The sequence below is a fragment of the Neopsephotus bourkii genome, unplaced genomic scaffold (assembly GCF_033783945.1).
Source record: "Neopsephotus bourkii isolate Nb327-2 ecotype Australia unplaced genomic scaffold, CSIRO-AGI_Nbou_v1 NB_1183, whole genome shotgun sequence".
Taxonomy (NCBI): domain Eukaryota; kingdom Metazoa; phylum Chordata; class Aves; order Psittaciformes; family Psittacidae; genus Neopsephotus; species Neopsephotus bourkii.
Genome location: NW_026901668.1, coordinates 3,432,957 through 3,454,913, shown reverse-complemented (window position 1 = coordinate 3,454,913; position 21,957 = coordinate 3,432,957). Strand labels below are relative to the sequence as shown.

General features: G+C 39.4%; 1 protein-coding gene across 23 annotated transcripts in view; it reads right to left on the bottom strand.

Moving 5' to 3' along the window:
• MICAL3 (microtubule associated monooxygenase, calponin and LIM domain containing 3) overlaps nucleotides 1–21,957 on the bottom strand; it is a 186,742-nt gene that overhangs the window by 72,906 nt on the left and 91,879 nt on the right. For 13 of the 23 annotated variants that reach the window (XM_061363936.1, XM_061363939.1, XM_061363935.1 and 10 more), the window contains exons 13-23: nucleotides 20,866–21,062; nucleotides 19,850–19,962; nucleotides 19,275–19,337; nucleotides 18,411–18,584; nucleotides 17,245–17,337; nucleotides 12,175–12,270; nucleotides 9,425–9,481; nucleotides 7,491–7,580; nucleotides 4,962–5,069; nucleotides 2,286–2,393; nucleotides 1,426–1,612 (exon numbers count right to left, since the gene is read on the bottom strand). In XM_061363936.1, coding sequence (XP_061219920.1) covers nucleotides 1,426–1,612; nucleotides 2,286–2,393; nucleotides 4,962–5,069; nucleotides 7,491–7,580; nucleotides 9,425–9,481; nucleotides 12,175–12,270; nucleotides 17,245–17,337; nucleotides 18,411–18,584; nucleotides 19,275–19,337; nucleotides 19,850–19,962; nucleotides 20,866–21,062 — 1,286 coding nt within the window. Of the gene's footprint in view, nucleotides 1–1,425; nucleotides 1,613–2,275; nucleotides 2,394–4,961; nucleotides 5,070–7,490; nucleotides 7,581–9,424; nucleotides 9,482–12,174; nucleotides 12,271–17,244; nucleotides 17,338–18,410; nucleotides 18,585–19,274; nucleotides 19,338–19,848; nucleotides 19,963–20,865; nucleotides 21,063–21,957 lie in introns of those variants that run through there. The other 10 variants (XM_061363954.1, XM_061363958.1, XM_061363955.1 and 7 more) reach the window with 7 other exon arrangements.

Below are 21,957 nucleotides of genomic sequence, written 5' to 3'. Positions count from 1 at the left end.
GCAACTTTGCTCAACACTTTGTGACTGAACAAGTCCATTACATAAAGTCATTACATAATGCATTGTAAATATGTAATTTTTGGTTCTTTCTTTCCCTTAAGCCTAGATGCTGTTTCAATGGCCATTATTCTACCCAGTATGTGCAAAAAGTTTCTTCCTAGTTATACACAGTAGATACCTACTAATTTCATAATGTTTCAATAACATTTCAATAATTTTGTAACATTTCAATCTGCAGTAGAACATTCTGGAGTTTTATCCTGTAGCATATCAGTTTATACTCTTTATTTCATCTTTGCCTCCAGGGGTGGGGAGAACTATCAGTACCAACATTTTTTCCTGTTATTTTTTCCTGTTATTTTGTTTTCTACTCCATCATGTCTGGAGTAGAATCCGTTCCACGTAACCTCTCACTAGTTTTATGCCATTTTGTACGTACTTTCCTCCTGAGACAGGAGTAAAGATAAATGGTAGCTGTGGAAAAAAATAAAGAAACCTACTGACATAAATAAAGATCTGAGATACTTTCTTGTATTTTTTTCTTCAGAATACATGAAATTTCTGTCAAACACTGCTCAATATAGAATGCAACACATTTTAGAAGGAGAATACTTTTCAAAAGTGATGTGTGATTTCAAGTTACTACTCTTACAGGCACACTTTGTTCATAAACTGAGTTTCAACTGCTGCCATATTATCTAGTTTCTCAGATCTGTTAGGTGTATCTGGAGATTCACTTTGCATGCAAGACTCTTTAACCAAGTCATCAGCAAGTTTTGCAATACTATTCCTTCCTCCTCAGTATATCAGATACAGAAAACAGTCATTACTGAATCCCCAGTAGTGACTTCAACACCACTTTCTCTATATAACATTGACTTACCTCTAACTCAACTTTGATGCTCCATTTTTCATTATACAAATAAAGCTTAGTTTGTAAGGATCTATTATCACAGACCCGGATTATAAAATTCCTACTCTGGTACACCTAAAATAAACATATGGAGTTGAATAGCTGTGATGCCTTCAAGAAGAAAAAGCTGACTACATTAGCCTCCAATGTGTTATTTTCTCTTAAGTGGCATTAAACACTAAGGAGTTTCCTCATTTGACAATAATGAAAAGGGTCTGGCCTTCAAACTCAGGCTCCAAACCCCTTTCAAGACCCCAAAAGCTATTTGTTTTGTTGCATTCTAGGATCTGTTATTATGTTAATTATTAAGAGTCCAGTCATGTTGCTGTAGCATGACCTCGCCATGGGAAGTCCATGTAGTTTCAACAGTTTTGAGAGATGGTGTCTTTGGAATGGATGTTACACTCTTCCCTAACTCACCAAACACTTCTTAAGCAAAGAAAAAGCTGAAATCATTAGACAGACTTCCAGGATAGTTAACCAAATTCTGACAAAAAGGCAATTTCTCTTACCGTCTTCAATATCATAGGCGTAAGATGACAAGCGCAGAGTTGTTGCACAGTATTCACACTTGAAGCAACTGCGGTGGAAGAACTTGCCTTCAGCACTCAGCCTTTCCATCACATAGACCCGCTTGCGGCAGAAGTAACAGACATCACTGCCTCCCAGGTTTTGGGGGAACTCCTTCTTGAGTGAGCCCTAGACAGAAATAGGCATGGCTAAATCTGTGTGTGTGCCCAGACTCACCAAGATTGCACGGTCATATTTTCTCTTCATTTATGCAGATGATACCGGAGCATCTGAATGGTGCAGTTCTTTCACACATGGATGCTGCAGTTCTTCAACACGACTCACAATTTTAACCAGGACACAAAAACTAACCTTACAGTCCAGGGAGGAAGGTCCCAGCATGCCATGCCTACAGATGTCAGGAGTAAAACAAGCTTTGGATAGAGGGTGGACACCAGTACTATTAATGATGACCTTTAAATAGATGACTGAAGGAGGCATATGATGGAAAGCCAAAACCATTAGAAATCCTTCAAAGAGCCTTAGACCTTAGACCTCCATTACCAAAATCAGTTATCTCATCCAAAAAATAATAATGCAGAGGTAGCCCCAGTGGATCAAACATCTTCATAAATATGACAAAGGGTTTCTCAACTGTTTTTTGCACAATCCTTGGATGCTGAGGTTAGATTAAAAAACAACATTTTGCAAGGAAAATGAGGACAAGCATGAGGCTAGATAGAGAAATTAAATCTTTCACAAAGCTACAACAGATTCCATCAGTGGTAGTAACAACTGGACACTCACAGATCTACAGTACATCTAAACACAAACACGCATTATCTTCTGCACATCGTCTTACCAGTTCCTTCTTGTCTAGAAGGGTTTTGGGTTGCTCTTTCCTTTGAAGCTGATTGGCTATCTGCTCAGCCAAAGAGCTCACTCCGCCTGTGTACATCTTTATATACTTCTACCAGATGGATGGAAAAAAACAATAGTGAAGTGAGAAAAGAAAAAAAATTAAATTAAAAAAAAAAAAAGACTAAAATGAGAATAGGTTAGGTGGTGAAAAGGTGTAGAGAGGTCAAATCATGCCAAGACAGTGGACAATATGAAGTGACAAGTAGTAACAGCAAAGCTAGTGTCATCAGAGATCACCAGTACTGCCTAGGATCAACTGTAGGAATGGGAAAAAGGGCTTGCATTTTACATCCTGTAAGTGTTCCAGAAATACTATGCTGATGAAGAAAGGAGATCTTATCTTTGTTTGCAGGGTATTTTGTACCTTGAAACCTGAGCATAGACACTTCCAAAGACAAGGCCAAATACAGGTTAAGATTTTAGGTTCCAGGTAAAATTGGCATCATAACAAAGACCTATTAAAAGACATTGCATAGTCTACTGCAACATGCTGATTACAACAGCCTATTTTTATGCTTAGTAATGGGAAAGAATTAATTTACATAGATGAGGGAGAAATCCTTAACTAAGGAACTCAAAGTGATTAAATAATATGAATTCTTCCAATGCTGAAAATACATAGAGATTTATATGGAAACAGATGCAAGAGCCTGAGCCAATGCACCAAAAGCCATACCTGCACACATCAGGAATATATACTTTTTCAACAGTGAACACAGCCTTATGACTAACTAGGCTTTTCTCCATTATGGGTACTGACCGACTCTCTAACTCTGGGTAGCTAAAAACCCTCTGGTATTCTGAGAAATGTAGACAGGTTGACTGTTACGTTAAGTGGCAACAAATGGGTGTTTGCAAGCCAAGTTCAGTCGCTGCAGGAGCGGAGGAAGTGTTTTTCATGGGGAATACTTACAACTATTGGCAATAATTACATGGTTAAGAAAATCAAGTGATTACATCCATGTTAGCTCAACCACACTGCAAACGCCATGTATTTGATTCAGAGCAGCAAGGAGCACACCAAGCAATTTTCCTTTTCCAGGCTAAGAAGTATTATGAATGTTTCTAGTGGGAGCCTCCTCAGCAAATGAAGGATCATCAGAGAGACAGTCCAGCTTCTGGCAAGTGTAAAATATCAAGGATAAAAATTTTCTGAAGAAAAGGACTAAAGGTGTATCTCAAGACTCCCTTTACTCATATAGCAGAACTTGTTTGAAGGACTCGTTATTTCCCACAACTAATAACACAGCACAAATTTCACGTGTGATTATTAGCTTTTTAGGAGCGTTTTAGACCTTCACGTGTTCAGATATGGGAACAGCAGGAAGCTGAACTGAAATTCACCACAGAATGGGTACTTTGGAGGGCTCAGCCATCAGAGATTACTGCTGTTATCACTGAAATCCTAACTATTTAAGCTCTGTGTCACTAAAGTAATGATGCTTTATTTCTACTCAGACACAACTTCTATCTCTACTGAATGCAGAGTACATGCAGAATTTATAACTGCAAGAAATAATACATGGTTTGTCTTCCACAGGTTCTATATACTTCCTTAGCTACTGTGTGCACACACATATGGGCAGAGTTGCCACTCAATGTCATACACCGCACCTTGTCAAATATTACATTTTAAATGGTGAACAGTGGAAAAAATTTCTTCAGCATTAATCTTTATTTGGCAAGAATAATATGGCCAAGACTCTTCCTTTAAGAGACCAGAAACCTTTAAGACTTTAAAAGTTTTCTTAAAAGAGAGTTCAAGCTTTTCCATGGGATAAACTTCCTTTCAGCTGAACCAGGTTTCCACAGAACCAGTTTTGATTTGAAACATTCATTCAACATTCATTCAGATGCTTCAGGATCTTTAAATTTCTACCAGTACATATGAAGGTCCATGCTTTAAAAGCTGTGCTAATCTTAACTGACAATACTTTGGACTATTTAGTGTGGGAAATTTAGTCAGTGAATTCTTGATTTGGGTTTCAGTGTTTCTGATTTGTTTTGCCTTTTTCCTGCACATCACATTTGGCCTTATACCAGGCCTTAAATGAAACATTTTGCCTTTCCTTCTGTGGGCAAAAGCCTTTAAGATATACAACATTTTGTAAAGAACCCACTCCAGCTTCAGACAAATCAAATTCCTACTATTTATGTAAGATAACTGCAACTAGTTCAAATTATCACTGAATTTTCAGAACGCCAAAGTACTTTTTATTACACGCTGTCCACTAAGCATATATGCACAAAAGCATTCTGCAGTTTGGCCCAAGATCTCAACAAAAGCAGCAAGCAAAACAAGAAAGCTTTACTGCAAAGCCAAAAAGACTACCAGTCCTCAAAAAAATAACATTTGAGAGTGAGATGTACCACTTTTCACCTACACCAGATGTTAAATGTATTTAGTTTCAAACTGCTTTACGGCTGACAATAACCAAGCTATGCCACAAACTGCCTCTGGCTTCTCATTTGTGCATGAATATGCACAGAAATTGCATTTTGCAGGTGAAGCACTGCAAGCCTGGCCATCTCTTGTGGTGTGTCGTTGGCTGGTGGGGCTAGGGCGCAGCAAGCGAACACAGCTGAGTGCACCTCGCAATGCTCAGGCTAATGCTACCTGTCGAAGAGAGTCAGATGAAGGTGAAGAAGGGCGGTTAGAAGAACGGAGGCTAAGGGAGAGCTCCCACTGGTCAACAAAGAATCGGCGAGACGGTTCAGTCTCAGGCTAAAAAATAAAATAAAAACCAAAACAATCATACATGGCTACAGAGAGAAGAGAGGAGAAAACACAAACACTCAGGTCCTCTATGCCCACCATCAAAAAAACGATGCTCATAGGAAAACTTGGAGGAAAATGCCCAGTGTATCTTCACTTTCTCCCTATCAAGACAGAGTAAGTTATTCTTAATTTGGTCTTTATTAGGCTTTAAGTCATTTAGGACCATTTGGAAGCAGCTACCTCCTTCTACAGATGTCCAACTTCCTGAAACCCAACCAACTCAGCCACTGGCAAAGCTCCCAAATCAATTTCCTCTACTCCTCCTGCATCTCCCACTGTTCTTTATTACTGGCCCAAGGCACAAAGATCGTATTTCAGGCCATGTGAGACCTCTTCTACATTTTAACTATATAAACCAAAAGCCTGCTTCTCCTTGGGGATGGAAGAGAAAGAAATTAACTTGTATTCATTGCCAGTAATTGGCAGCAAATTTCTAACCTAAAATTTACTGTAAGCAGATTGGAAACATCACACTAAGAAGAATGAAACAATGTAAACCAATCTGCTGTTCTTGCTTATCAAATAGCAAACAAAAAAATCCCAAACTGAGAATTTGCATCTTTCTGAAACTGGTTCCTCACAGGAGGACCCAATCAATTGGTCTTCCAACATACCCCTCATTAACTCTATGGCTCATTATGCCTATCTCCCAACAAATACTTCACACAAACAGGGAAAAAACAATAGCTGGAAGTATCAGACAAACAGTGCTGGTAGAAAGAGAGCATTCCTAGAAATTATAGTCTGGAATGAAAAATTGTGCAAGTTTCAAGTATTTGACTCTCTTTTACAAGAAAATTATGGTGTTAGTTATAAAAAGGAAAAATAAATGTCATATAGCTGTATGACCCTCAAAAATAGCTGTTTCAAGCCACTTAAGATAAGCTCAAGACTAAATCTACTGGATAAAAAGCAAAATAGCTTGGCTTTCACAATTTCCCCAATTTAAAGAAATACAACTATTTGAAAATGTCATACTTTGCTAAGCCTTCCTTCTCTTACTAAACTATTATTTTCCTTCACTTAAGTCCCACACCATAATCCATCACTGCCTGCAGTGTTCCAACATCTGTTTCCTTTTTCCTCTCTGCCCTACCCACTTTATCCTTTCCTCTACTTTGTGTTCTCAGCCTGCCCTCTATTTTCTCTTCTCCTAATCCTGCACTATACAAAAATTCAACAGAATCCAAAAATTATTTCTGCCTTTGCATTATAATGCTGTTAATCTTTCCTACCCTCAAAAGGAGCTTAAAAGTGCTTAGAGAGCAACATAAAAGGTAGGAACAAGATGTTTTGGCCTACTGATTGATGGTCTATTAATGTTCATTTCTGTATCATCATTTCAACTAAGTAGGGAAAGGCGCACAAGCATGCTGTCTTTGGATCACGCCCAAGATTTTTAGTGATGTCACTCACTAAGAGAGGTGCTAGGATGTTTAAACTAGGCTTCTTACTCAGTCTTTCAGAGTTTCTTCTGTGTCCCCAAATCCTATCTAAAAATCTAACTAAAGGTCCACTCTTTCTTCTTGGAGAACAGCTTCACTGACTTTAATCACCAGCAGAGAACAGCAATGAGAAGTGACCTAGAAGTTATAAATTTCCTTTTGACATGGCTTGGAAAAGTTATGACCACAAACCAATGTTCTGGGACTGTTTATACTCCAGCAGAAGAAAACAGCTTGATTTTGGATGGTTAGTTCAAAACATTAAGCTATTAAAAAAACACCCTAGCTTATGTAGACAATATTTTCCAAAAAGCACTCTCCAGTTTGCCAAATGCTGTTCAAGATAACTGAAAATAGATAGGGGCAAGCAACTAGAAACTGAAGAAGCCACTGTTCAAATCAGCATGCTCCATATGCCAAGGATGATATACTGGAGAGAAAATTAAGCACAAAACCAAACCAGAAGTTTACACTAGAATCAAAGAAAATCCACATAAGCACGGCCACGAAAGTAGTACTTCAGAGCCAGGAAGTGTGCCTGGAAAATGTAAATGTTGTTGCTTCCAGAAGCATCTGTGAGCATTTGACTGGTAGACGACCACTGTGAGATGATTTGATCTGGACTCCAGCTGGTTTTCAGAATGTAGTCTGAAGCTCAGGGGCTGGGTTTTATCTTATTGTTTATATTGTGTTTTGAGAAACAGAAATACTGTTATTTATCAAGCAAGGAGACAGGTAAAGAAGTAGCAAGCAGGATAAAACTACTACACAAAATAGACTTGACTGTGCCCTTCTAGCCATATAACTGTAGAGCAGTGGTCATCATATTTGGGTGAATTTTTCTCTCCTTCTGACCCCAGATGCAATCGATACCCAGAATCCCACACTGATACAGGACACCAGTAGGCAGGGCTGTGGTCACCTGATGCCTCACTGCAGGTCTGGACTCCAGGAGGGCCCTTTGCTCAACATTCTCAGGCACTTGGTCATCAGAAAATAAACGAGGAGATCTCTGTGAGATGAGGAAGGAGGTAGTAAACAAAACAGGAAAAAAAAAGAAAAAGCCCCCAAAGGAACACTGGAATGCCACACATAAGGTATGAAATTCACATGCAGAACAGTAACAGAAGCTCCCATGTGAAGGCTGCTTTTACTCTCAAAGGCTACTGTTCTAATCAAGTGCTAAGTTTTGACCCACAAGGCCAAGAAAAAAAAAAAAAGTTGAATTAGTTGTTACTCACAACTCTCCCACCTAGGACTGATGCAGCCAAAACCAAACAAGCGTGTGGCCTCTCAATCTGGCATTACCATCCAAAATAAATTAATAAATAAAACCTGTGGCTTTATCATGCATAAAGGAGCTTATTTGCCAACTTATTTCACCATATTTCTCAATTCTCAAGGATTTCCTTCACATATCTAAACATGTACATACTTGTGTTTCTCAGATTTGTGCACAGAAACACGGTTCCAGGGTAATAATGTACTTCAGTTCTCATAAAGAATGAGTTAGTTTCCTTAAAGATGAAAAGTGAATGCTGTATTCGCCAAGGAGAGGATGCTTAATAAGCCTGGCTGGTTGAAGCAAAGTACAGCAAAATTAAACTGTCTCAGAAACTGCCAGTTTTACTTCTGCAACTTTGCTGTCCTACTTGTTCTTACTGCGCTGTCACGTCAACACACCCCCAAGCACAATATTTGACACCTCTGCTATTCTGGTCTTGCATAACAATCTTCTTAAACTGCTGTGTGGTGCACTTAGTGACACAGAAAACAAGACCTGGCTCGTGGCCTGCTACACAAGACAGGAGTATTGCTTGCGATATCATCACACAGCTTCAACTGATTTGTTTGTAGAGTTCAAAAGGGAACAGATGTGCATGAAGAAACCTCAGGCTTGATCTGTCAAGAATGCCAGGGTGCTGCTATGTATTGCTAGCTGTCCTTCAAAGCAGAAGAGAAAATCAGGTTCACACCCAATTTACGAGAAACACTTCTCTCATTCAGATGCATTAATAATACTCTCAATTTTCAGCTGCTTTCAGTTCCACCTACTCCTTCCTCCTAGATCATTTTCACTAAAACTAGGCCTATTATAAAGCTGTGGGCTTCTGTGTCACTGCAGACACATGCTTATTCATATTCTACTGCCTGTCAGAAAACATTTGGCCCACAAGAGTCTTTTGTTAGAACACATTCTGAAAGTTGCAACAATTTTATAGCTGGCTACCACTTAAGACTTAATTCATTCAAAGCCTTTACTGGAATGTCAATGAATTTGTCAATATGAATTCAAATCAACCAATTCTTTTGAGTGCCTTTCTTTTCCTATGCTTCTGTATTATACTGAGCCGTTCAGAGAGACTGTTGAAGATTTCATTGTTAAGAAGGCTTCAAAGTCTCCATATTAAATAATGCCTCATCATTTCTCCTTTTACTTTGGCCTGTAGGAGGCAAGATGGAATGCCAGCTGTTTAACCATCCAGAAAGCAAGCAGTGAAAACAATGCAACCATGTTTGCATGAATTAGCACCAAACATAACTCTTCTTGTTCTGCTACAGCCACAGCATACTTCACTAAAGAGGTGTAAGAGAAAGAAGAATGGGAAGAGCTTAAGCGCTAGATCTATGGCAAAATAAAAGCATGTAGCAAACTGTTGATAAAGGCTTGTTATGCATTTATGTGGGTAACACACAGAAGTAATCACTCCTAATTGACTCTCAGCAGTTCCAGCGTGTTAACAGCAGCATTAGGATAAGTGTGTTTCACTACCCAGTCTATTTGCTCTCCGTATTGCACATATCCACCACAGCCTTGTGTCATCAGCATCCATGCCATTTGTTCATGCTCTTTACCCTTTCCTGTCTGGGACTCTGCTCCCCAGGATAGTCAGCACCAGGTTCCCTGTTTCTCTGCAGGCAACAAATTATGAGCTTAACAACAATCACAGAGCAACTTCCTAGTCAAAACACACTTCATCTGATTTTTCTTAAGATGCAGGCAGAAAAGAAGCCATAACGACAGCAGAACAGTTTAGTAAGAATATTCTAAACCTGCCAATAATAAGATGGCTCCTGTAGGAAAATTAATTTTAAACATATATTCATATAAGGTTGGTAAACAACAATAAAGTACCACAACATAATGAAATTAGTACAGTAAAGATGGTAACACACTCAATGTAACTCTGTGATGTTAGATCAAAGGATAGAAATGGAAAGTTTAAAAGAAGTGGCAGAATGAATGCATTAGAAGCATAGAGTTTAAAAAGGTTCAAAAAGACATCAGTGTAACAAGGACACAGATCCATCTGACTTGCTATGAGGCCAAGACGATTTCAGGAAAAGAAATCATTCCTAATGAAAAAAGAATGTCTCCAAAAGCAGATTTTTCAGCTGAGCCTTCGAACGGATCAGTTCTATCGCACAAGGAGCAAAAATTCCTCAGAGTTAAAAGGAGGAAGCCAAATTTTTTATTATTATTTCTTTGAGCAAGACAACATGCAAAAAAAGTTTTTTATAGGAAACAACATAGAAAAATGGTCAAAGTTCACTTGGACCCAGCAGTAGCTAGCTCTCACGACTGAACTAGACAACCAAAAAGACACAGGACAAACACTTGAAGAAGCCAGTGAGAGAAAACATAGATCTAAAGGGTCCTTAGTAACTGAAAGCCATTTTCTCTGTATGGAAAATGAATCACATGCCATAGATTAAAAAGTAAAACTACATTTAACTGCCTTAGCTTCTCTATCTGTAATCTTGGGGAAAACCTTTCTTTTCTCATAAAAGATATCTGTCAAAATTTTCAAAGGATGTTGGCAAGAAGAAAGCTAGCTATCACATCACAGAATGGTTTGGGTTGGAAGGAACCTTAAAGATCATCCAGTTCCAGCCCCCTGACATGGGCAGGGACACCTTCCTCTAGGCCAGGATGCTCAAAGCCCTGTCCTGGCCTTGAACGCTGCCAGGGATTGCAGCAGCCACACCTTCTGTGGGCAGCCTGTGCCAGTGCCTCACTAGTAGAGAGCTTCTTTCTAGTATCTAATCTAGACCTAGTCTCTGTCAGTTTAAAGCCATTCCTCCTTACCCTGCCACTACATGCTCTTGTCAAAAGTCCCTCTCCAGTTTTCCCAGAAGTCCCCTTTAGGCACTGCAAGGTTGCTCTAAGGTCTCTCCTGAACCTTCTTCTCCAGCCTGAACAAGCCCAAGTCTCTCAGCCAGTCTTCATACAGGAGGTGCTCCAGCCCCCTAATCATCTCTGTGGCCTCCTCTGGACTCAGCCCAACAAGTCTGCATCCCTCTTCTGCTGGAGGCCCAGAGCTGGATGCAGTACTGCAGGTGGCATCTCATGAGAGCAGAGTAGAGGGGCAGGATCACCTCCTTCGACCTGCTGGTCATACTCCTTTTGATGCAGCCCCCCAGGATAGGGTTGGTTTCTGGGCTGCGAGCACACACTGAAGCCGACTCATGTTCATTTTCTCATCAACCAACGCCTCCAAGCCTTTTTTCCTCAGGGCTGCTCTCAATCCATTCTCCACCCAGGCTGCAGCTGTGCTTGGCATTGCCCCAGCCCACATGCAGGACCTTGTACTTGGCCTTGCTGAACTTCATGAGGTTGGCATTGGCCACCTCTCTAGCCTGTCAAGGTCCTTCTGGCTAGCACCCCTTCCCTCCAATGTCGACCACACCACAGAGCTTGGTGTCACTGGCAAACTTGCTGATCAAGAGTAAGTCCTGACTACTCTGCTAAAAGGTAACATTCCTTAGAGTTTATAGGCATACTAGTGTTCAGCAAAGAAACAATTTCCACCTATGGGGAAATTTATTTGTACAATCCTTATTTAAAGTTATGAACTGCAGCTTTTTATCACCTCAAGATTAGTTCAGGATTGATCAGGGAGAAGTGCAATTCTATTACTGCAGTAGGAAAATTAAACAAAAAATTTTAGAAAAGGATGCAACTCAAAGAAGCATGATGACTATGTACGAGACAAATATTAAAGGATTTCAGGTAATATTTAACTGGAAGGACAACAAATGCATCTGCACAAACATCTGGATGCACATATATACATTCTGAATAGAGCAGCTCTCTACTCCAAATTCAAATTCAGACTGAGTAAACACAAACTCTTATGAGACAAAGTTCTAGGTATGGGGGAAACAGAAGGACCACAGTGGACACAGGGCACAATGCTCAAAAAAAGCACGTAAGTAATCCTAAAAGAGTTTCATGGATACAAGGGCAAATTTTCAGTCACACCTATTTAAAGACTGGAGAAGCAGAAAAGTTGCATTTTCTTCCCCTCCAACCATTTAACTTCTGTTTTTCTGCTACTCAAATCTGAGAAAGGCTACTGGAGTTATAACTTACTCTACAGTAAAACCCTAAAGTCTTCAGTGGACTGGAGAGAGGAGACCCTCCATGCTTCTGGTCAGCTAATGCTAACCTATGTTTCTAACCTAAGAGGCTGAAGACGCCCTATCACCATCTGAAAAAAGAACATTGGAAATTCATTTGTAATGAGATATCCAGTAACTGATCTAGTCACTTGTACAAGCAGCAATGAAGAGAGAGGGACAGAGCATGCAGAGGGAATCACCTGCTGCCTGGGATACGGTGGAGAGGAAGGTGGAGTGGAAGAAGAGAGCATGATGACTTTTTTGGGGCAGGTCCGAGAACATTCTTTACGCCTCATCTTTTTTCAAAACAGAAAAAGAGAACAAAAAATTCATAATAATGGTAGAAAAGTTAACATTACCATTGGCTTTGTTGAGACAGGCCAGAACGCATGGACAGACAGACTGCGATCTTAAGCTCACACGTGTCACAAATGACCTAAAGACATTTTATCTGAAGCTGAAAGACACAAGTTTTCACCCATAACCACACAACCACGTGTCCATTTGACAGATTCTTCTACTGGCAGCCAGTGAACAGTTCCTTACATCAATCATCAATTAAACCAACAGTTTCTGACTCAAGATCTTACGACGAGTGAAAGGTACAACTTGGATTTCTCCATACCACAGCTGGACTGCTCTTTGCTTCATGAAAAGTTACTTATTAGTGTGCCTCACAATGGTATAAAACCACCTCAGGCAAGTTAAACTCTACTGCATTCTAACAGAACAGAAATAGAGCTGGTTTATAGCCAAAATGTAGCCACATCTAATAGTCTGAACATTACACAACGCACACACTGTCATGTGTCCTTGTGATGAGTTTCATTTTAATGTGCTAGAAAATATGCCTTTCTAGGTCTCTATTCCTATGTACAGTCTTTTCTCCACCACTTCTTGATATTAATGCATCTTCTGCCTGTTCATTAGTGCCCTTACAGCTAAGCTGACACTAACATCTGTTTGGGTGTTCTCTTCCCTTTCAGAAGAAAAAAATCAACTCAATTTCAAACAGATGCTACAAGCAGCTTAAACTAAAGCACATAACTTTGCACTGAAGCAGATGAGGAACATTTACATGCTGTTTCAAAAGACTCCTCTGTAAAGCCAGCGATGTCTAGCTGAAAGAGTGGTTAACACTTTCAACCACTACAGCTGTTCATGGATTTTCATCTGACCATGTCCAAGTCTGCAGTTCAAATTTCAAACCTTTCGCAACTCATGTATTTTTTTCCATGGCAGATCTCAGAATACAACATTGTATAGGCATATGAAGTTCAGTCCTCCAGTAGGATGCATTTCTGAGCATGCAAACACAAAGATGGCTATAGGAAAGAGAAAATAAGTATCACAGATTTTAATAAAAGATTAAGAAGGAAAAACAGTATTTGCAGAAATCATTGGTGGTATATGTTCTCTTCTGTTGAGATTTGAGCTCCTGCTGGCTGTGGTCACCTCAGTCATCTTTGAAAACCACAGTTCCAACAGTTACTGCTGTACTTTTATCACACTTCAGGGAACTATCTCAAAAGAACAAGCATCAGATCACTAGAGGCAGAAAAGATGTGCACCAAAAGACATGTGATCCCCACCTTGTAAGCATCCATGCACACATCCGTGATTTAAGCTTGCTGCTGTTAGAAGACCTCTGAGACTATAGCAGAAAATGCTGAAGGCCATACACTGAGAGTCTGGAAAGCCAGGACAAAATCCCATTTAAAAGGCCCACTTCCCATACCATACCCAAACATTCAAATTCTCTTCTGGATAGACCATATGGCTTTCCAGTGGCTTCATGATCCCTGAGGTGCTCTTTCCCAAAATGGCTTGGAAAGCAACAGAACACACCAAGATGTTTTTATACAAGTAGGCATTCATTTGAGATTAACCACCACACCATGAAACACAACGCAGTTGTTTTTAGGAGATATTACCTTCACACAAATTACACACATTTTCACTGTGCACATACACTTAACAGTATCTTCGTGCATTACTAGCTGCTGCTGAGGTGCTCATAACAGCATGAAACCAAGTTTGCCAACACAGAACATTTCCAAAGTGCAGCTTAATAAAGCAAATTTTGTAATCCAATTCAAGAGGAAAATGCAGGCCACACAGTATGCTGCAAGCCACAGACTGGTGAGGTTTTCAACCTGCTTGATCTTTTCTGAGAGAAAGGGTCTTGTAATGAAAGTAAAAACTGTTTCAGAACAGACTGTGCCAGGACTTCACTCTTTCTAGGAATTCTGTCTTAGCAAGCCACCTCTACAACAAACACTTTGCCTTACAAGCTCATTGCAACTGCTGGCCTCATAATTTTTGACTCCAGGGCAAAGCAAGATTCTAGATCTAAACTGAAAAGTAAGTACAGCTAAGTAATTCCATCTGACAGACACTGGCAGGCAATAGCCCTCGACAGATGTAATTTTTCCATCAAAACTGGGGGTCCAACCCACACCATATCCTTTGCAACTGTGTGGTTTCCCTCCTGCAATCACTCTTATACTTCTACAGTATGCCTTCCTCTTCCACACAGTTTTCAAGATGCAGGATGGAACAAACCTGTCAGTCACAAGACGTGAAACTGCCCTTCTCCCAGCTGAGGATCTCAACTTAATTCTGCCTACTGGCAAGAACATTAGGCAACCTATGGTTTCCCCTCCAATAACACGTCACCACTTTGTTCCCTTAGGAACTGCTCTGCTCTTCTTCAAAGGACTCCCAAAGAACATATTTGCTATGTGATATATCTTATGCACAGTCACTGACAGAATTTTTTGCTCATAACTCTCATACCATACAACAGAACCCTTTCCCATAGCTTCATGAACAACTCTTCTGAGTTGTCCCCCTAAATTGTCAGGAGCAATACTACTCCTTTATAACATCTCCAATAACATGCACTGGTAGCCAGTGCCAACTTCACTGTTGGAAATCTGTGGCCCAGGAATAGCTTTGTAGCTAGAGTGCCCAATGTCACTGTAGAAAGCCAATTCAGAACTGTAGAAAGGTACAGTCTCACAGCTACCAGATTCTGCATGCCTAAGCAACCAGAATGAGGTATCATAGCAACCTGATGAAGCACTGCTTCAACCACTTCCTGCAAGATGGATTTCTGTCCAAGTTTGGCAAAACTGACTGACTGGCTCAAGTGGATGGCACCCTGCCTCAGCTGATCTCTGATCTGTTGAGAATAAATGGTTCTATATACACCCATAGCTTTTGACTGAAGACAACTGATGCTCTTCACTTCGGCAGGCAAGTAACAAGGAACCTTTAGAATAGGGACTGTGTCAATTGTTTGACCCACTGCATCCTGCAGATTTTGAATCCTGGAAACCCGATTTTGTTCTTCTCCATCTGAGTTATCCAATGAAGAGCGCTGCAAATCCAGCAAGAAACCTGGACTGAAGAACCAATCATCTTCTGTTCATGCAGTGAAGCTTATCAAGGAAAGATCATCTCCATGTGTAATCTTGAAAGGGAAACCATCCATACAAGGCAATCACTGTCAGTGTTGAATAAAATAATTTAAGTCCTTGAAGGTACCACTGTTACAAAAACATTTTCCTCAGATCTGCCCTGCATTGCTGCCTATATGGATATTCTACCGATGTAGAGGGAGATCAGAAGGATTCCACTACCACCACCCCACTTTTTAATTGTGTAATTCAGGTATAAGCAAAGAACAAGCACAAGAACAAACCACTCTTTGGTGAGGAGAGCAGGAAACAAAAGGCTGTCCATTTTTTTTGATCTATTACAAAAGGATGACAGTGAGAACTTGTGTTTCACCATAAAGACTAATTATAAAACTGTTGCACAGTTTCAACAGCAGATTCAAACAGAAATCTCAAGGCTGCAGGGTTATGATCTCTTCCAAGTGCTAAAATACAAAACTTCATCCTTCTTAGCTGGGAAAGACAACCAACAAATCCAGTTTTCCTTTTTTTGTGGGGAAAGATAAGCGATGGTCATCAAATGACTTAATACCGTACAGCCGTATTATGTTCTTCCATATCAGATCTTTGGGTACTCCCCCTTTACATGGGAAGTATTCTTAAAAGACAGAATTTGCATTAATCATGGAAGATGTGTATCCATCTGAAAGTACTCATCGCCCTATAAAGAAGATTTTCATAAGACAGAGGAGCAAACACTGAGTCAGGAAACCTAAACATAATGCTGTCATTTTTAAGACTCTCTTGACAGTCCTACTGACAACAATTCTTCTGGCTTGGGTTTTCTTCCTTGGAAACAAAACTTCCAGATCATGGTAACAAGACATGACATGCAGAACTGTTGAATGCTTCAAACATGAATATCACCATGAATCCTTAATCATACAGAACACAGTGAATTTCCAAACTAATGTCACCTTCTTCATCTTGACTCCAAAGTTTGCTCTGATTAAACTGCAACCAGAAAGAAACAAATTTTTCTCCAAATTATGGCTGTCAGAAAAGTACCTCTCAGGACTCTCAGAAGCAAGAGGAGGCCATTTGCACAGGGAAACAGTGGAAGCAGAGTAAGCCAATGAGGTAAGTATCACTATCTGCCTGAAAAAACTGTCTGTCACAAGCCTTAGCTGCTGAAAGTGCATCGCCGAAATAAAAACACTGGCTATGACAATAGGCCAAAACAAGAGAGAGAATAAAATCTGATACCTGATGCTTTTTTTTCCTAGTCTGAAACCCTCTGTGGCAGCAAACCTAACATTTCCTTAGTTTACATCAATAGAGGCATCTGCAATGCCAGGTATGTGAGAAGTTGGCAAGGAAAGTTACATTTGTCAAAGGGAAAGGGAAACCACAGTGAAGTCTTCTGTAACTGCAGGACACGAGATTTCACATGTGAATAGCAAACCTAATAACCAATTTTACTATTTATATCAAGGAAAAGCTTTAATATAATAGGTGACATGACACCTTTTACCTTATTGGTTGTGGTAATAGCTTACGTTTCAAATGTAAGAAAACACAGAAAAATCTAGATATTCTAGAGGCAAGTTTTCTGCTAAAACATCCAACAAAACCCTAAGGAAGCTGAAACTATGAGAAGAAGCCAGGGAAAATTCTCCTAAGTGCTTTTGAAATATTAAGCCATGCACTATTACCAAAGAGTGATGTTGATCTTATTAACCAAAAGCTAAATTATTTTAAATAAGACTCACAAAAGGCACTGGAGAAAGACTGGTTTAAAAACAGGACAGTGATAGCTGGTGTTGGGTGCAGGCAATGTGTAGTATTCATAATCGATTTCTTTACCTGTTTCCACTGGGGTATGGGAGCAAGACGGCCCTGCTCTCGTCTGCTGGATGGCTGGTTGTGAACACGTTCTTGATAAGGCAGGACAGGTTGCTGCATGCAGGTTGTAGGGAGAATGGGACCAAGGAGGAAAGATAAAACAGTAAAGGAAACTCAAAAAAGCCAAAGGAGTGGGATACAGAGTAAGACAGACAAACATTAAAGAAAAAAAAATGGGTAGGGGAGAATTTATTTAGCAAATAAAATATTAAGAAAAAAAAGCAAAAATGGGAAACCAAACATATTTTTGTTCCTTCTCTTTATCTTTGTTGTTTCTTCAAATCAGCCTGGTTATTCCAGCCATATGTAGTAGCTGAGAAACATCTGACTGATAAAGAGTAGGATAAACACCACCATTCTAAGGTTGTGTTGTATTGCTAACACTGATGTGCAGTGTAGCGCAGACATACTTGAACGAGCTTTAAAGTAGCAAGGTCAGGTCCCACTCAGTCTGGCCATGGCAGCACAAAGCCTGGCATAAGCTATGAAGACAAACCAAGCAGCAGAGCAAGAACTCAGGTCTTTAAACTGTACTGAGCCTTATACAGCTGACAATGCACTGATGGCAGTAGCTTGAAGTGACTCAATCTAACTTTGAAGATAACCACCCTGCAGTTGCAATAGTCGAGATACCATCCTGAATAACCAGCAGTTATCCGGAAGTGTCACTTGGAATTACAGAAATATCCTGATTGCAAAGAAACTCCCAGGCATTTACCTGCTGCACTTACATGCACATGCAAAACTTAACCACAGTTCACAAGAACAAACAGATGTAACATGGCATGACGAAGTTCACATCAAATTAAATGGTCATTCTTAAACATTGGAAGTGGAATGTTTCTAGAAAGCTTTTAAACGGCAATAGTAGTTATAAAAGAAACCTAATTGTTTATGAATGAACTTACGCAAGACAGGCAATAACAGAGAAATAGACTTTTATTAGGAAGTTCTTCTCCAGCCCATACTCCTAAATTTTATCTTTTTCTTTTTTGAGAAAGCTTCACTCTTCCCTAGGAAAGCCTTTGAAGCAGAGAAGTGCCACTAGCATCCAGTCTCAAGGAATGCATCTTTTTATTCATTATTTTCCTCCTCAATTCCAAAAGGTTTTATTATCCATCTCCTACCTGTCTTCGTAAGCTTGAGGACTGCACTGGTGCATTCTCCTCAAACTTGGCCAGTAGCTGGGTTGCCATAGACTTGACTTTGTTCTGATTCCCAATGGCAGCGTCAATTCTCCTCTCCGTCAGGGCGCTCACCAGCGTGGGCCTTTCTTCTCTGTAGCTTCGTGGTATGTCCTCCTAACAATCAGTGATATCAAAAGATATAACCTGATCACCTTTTCCTCTCTATGTGGAAAACAAATCTATTGGTCTGCACTTGAAAGCTCACATTTCCGTTTTTTTTCGGCATGTCATCAAAAGTTCTGTTAAACTTTCCTTACCTTTTCAACCTTACCAACCAAAGAGACCACAGCTGAAACACTCCCATGAATCCTTTGACATAAAGCAAAAGCGTATCTCTAAACCTTCAGTGACATCTCGAAACACTAAATTTTTACTCATTTATAGCTATTTGGCTATAAACATTTCAACTAAAGGACTGACTTATGGGGCATACTAGACATATCTGCTTTTTGCACTAACCACGGCTAAAGTTTAAATATGAATGAAGCTCCTCTCTGTACTGCATTACCTTACTAAATGAAAGTTTTATTTTTGGTGTCCTCACATCAAACCAAAGTAAACTCCAGTAAAAACAGAATATGAAGGAACTGCAACATTTCAGTTGTTATGTACTATTCTTTCATGAGTATCAGTCAAATATTTACACTACAGATATAACAAAGCATAACCGCTGAAGAATTAATTTTTATCTAAATAAATAATCTTATATAAACCCTGTCTGGAGATACAAAATGAGAGCACTGAAGTAGGAAAAAGAACATACCATGTTTTCCTCCCTGACACCTTCTTTATTGTAATACTTACATCCTCAGATTGGCTGGTTTTTCTCCTCTTTCCTGCACCATCCAGTTCTTTTTCTTTTTTGTCCTGAAAATGGAAGGAGGAACAACAAGAAATAAGCAAACACCAAAGATAAGGATTCTTATACCTCTCTGGCCCGAGACAAATGTCATCAATGTACTTAAATAAGCTTTTTAATGCAACTGTTTAATTCTCTGGGCTCATTCTCCATTTGTTTAAGAATAGGGTTTTATCCTGATCTGCATTAAGAGATTCTTACCTTAAAACTGTACACTCTTCAACACTTCCAACTAATTGGGAAATGAGTAAACAAGTTATGTTCCAACACAACATATATTCCCAAATATCACTACAAGGCTGGCATTTTAAGACTGAAATATACTACTAATTAAGAATACATACTACAGATGTGATTCTGCAGTTCTAAATGCTGTGTGCTGCCTCATACCAAAAGCTGACGAACACGTGGTCTCTTGTAAAAATACAGTAAATACACACTTATACATGCACTTCTGATACCACTTACTTGGACAGCAGCCTAACAGACACAAGTGGTGTCAAGACTGTGGTATGGTTACCTTTGGAGTGCGTTTTCGAGAGATACTTTGTCCCAGTTTACTGAGAAAAGAGATAGGTGATTTGGTACTGGCAATTAGGGCAGCTTTTTCTTCTGCATTCAGGTCCAGACTATCTGTTAGCAAAAAAAGGCAGGACAAGGGAATGCCAAAAATTCTTTTCTGTGGTGCTATTATTAAATACACAACTGAAGGACTTGCTGATTATTTTTTTTAACATACCACTTTTCACAGATTCTTAGCACAAAATTATTTTAATGCCCAGAATTACAACCCTTCTCAGCTACTCTGCTTTTACTTCTTGCCAAAATCAATTCTTCTTTCAGGGTTTATAACCATCCAGAAGAAACACTATGTCTGTTTACTCTATTTACTTTCATATTTAAAGAGCATCATGATCATCAGTATTCTTACAAAGAGTTCAGAGTTTTGGAAATAGTACCTGATACATACTGTATTTTTTAAAGGCTATTAAAAACATTTTTTTCCCCACCAGAATTATATACTTGAATTAAGATCATCAATATTAAGGCTGTAAAACATTATTAATATTTAAAAGTAGGCCATACTGATTTGCGTCAGGCAATTACATTTTGCTGTTCTGATCAAAGACCTTTCATTTCTCACTGGCCTGAAGTTAGTCTCACCATTCATGGATGGTAAAGAGGTATGAAACTTAGCCAGTGTTTTGAAATTACCTACTGAGCAGCTACTGGCAAGGCATCTCACATAAGCTAAGACATCTCACATACCCTAAGAACAGCAAGAAAGCAGACAAGTTATCTAATATTGCTGAAGCAAGTTTAGAACTTTTGAGGACATTCTTTGTATTAGCTCTTTTTTCTCCTCCTGATGCTGCTAACATTGTATTTATCAGCACCACGAAGAAGTCAACTTCTTGTAATGTAAAATTAGTGAGTGACTAGTATGACCTCATGCAGAAGCAGCATGATGATAACCGAAGCACACATGTTCACCCTGAAACCATCTTTGAATCTGACATGCCCCAAGCTCCTTACCATTGGAGGGGATGGTGTCTTTGAACATCTCATAGAACTGTGTGAGGTACATCACCATTGAGAGTTTATCTGGCTCGCCAACAGATGCCATTTCCTTTCCAGTCATAATGGGACATATTCCAAACTCTTTTTCAGCAATGTCAAAGGCCAGCTGGTTATTCTTCTCCACATTGTGCTCATCCAGAGAATCAAAGTCTCTGCAAAGGACAAAAAAAGGGTATGGTCTGAATCAAGTAGAAACCAGACCTCTAAAAGAATTTGGGGATCAATTTCCTTTCTTTTTTCCCTCCAACCAAAATCTCTCAAATTTATCTGCCAGCAACCTTTTTGTATTGCAGAGTTGATGCTACTTAACTGTGGTGAGCTTTGGCTCAAATTAATTATTCTTTTTTCATTTTTTGCTCCTTCTCCAAACCCAGGTTTTTCTTCTTAAAGACCTTATTATCCTCTGAAATACACCTTCACTTCTTCCTTTAATGGAAAGCTGTAGCATTTTCCCCTGCATCAAATCTTTTGTGTGCTTGGAACGAATGTAAGTTTTCACTTTTATCCCCCTTTTTTCTTGACAGATTCATATTTTTAATCTGCTGGCTTTTCCCCAAACTTGTAGAACTACATAAAAACTATATAAAAAGCTACAGCTTGTAGAGAGTTACATAAATCATTTTAAAAGCTATCTGAGCTCTCCACAGGTTATATAGCTATTAAAATAATGGCTCATGTTAACTCAAGTAAACCAATAGAGAAGTAATTCAGTGCACATGGAAGGCAATAACCACATCATTTTTCAACATGCTTTACATTGGATTATGTGTTTAAATACAGCTCTAGCGCTTACTTTTTCTACTGTCCCCTTGGGAAATTGAAGCCATTTCAGACTTTAATTAAAGTACCGGAGTCTTTGCTACTGTTACTTCTTCCAGCCAGTGTTTTCCCATTTTAGAATCTGGCCACTGTTCTACCCCACGTATCACGGAAGAGGATTCCTCTCATTTACCCAGTATCAGCAAAGCAGTAGCAATATCTTTCTAGTTTGTGGGTCACTACTCCCCAAAAGAGCAGCAGTTCATAGTTTTACAAGAAACTATGAAC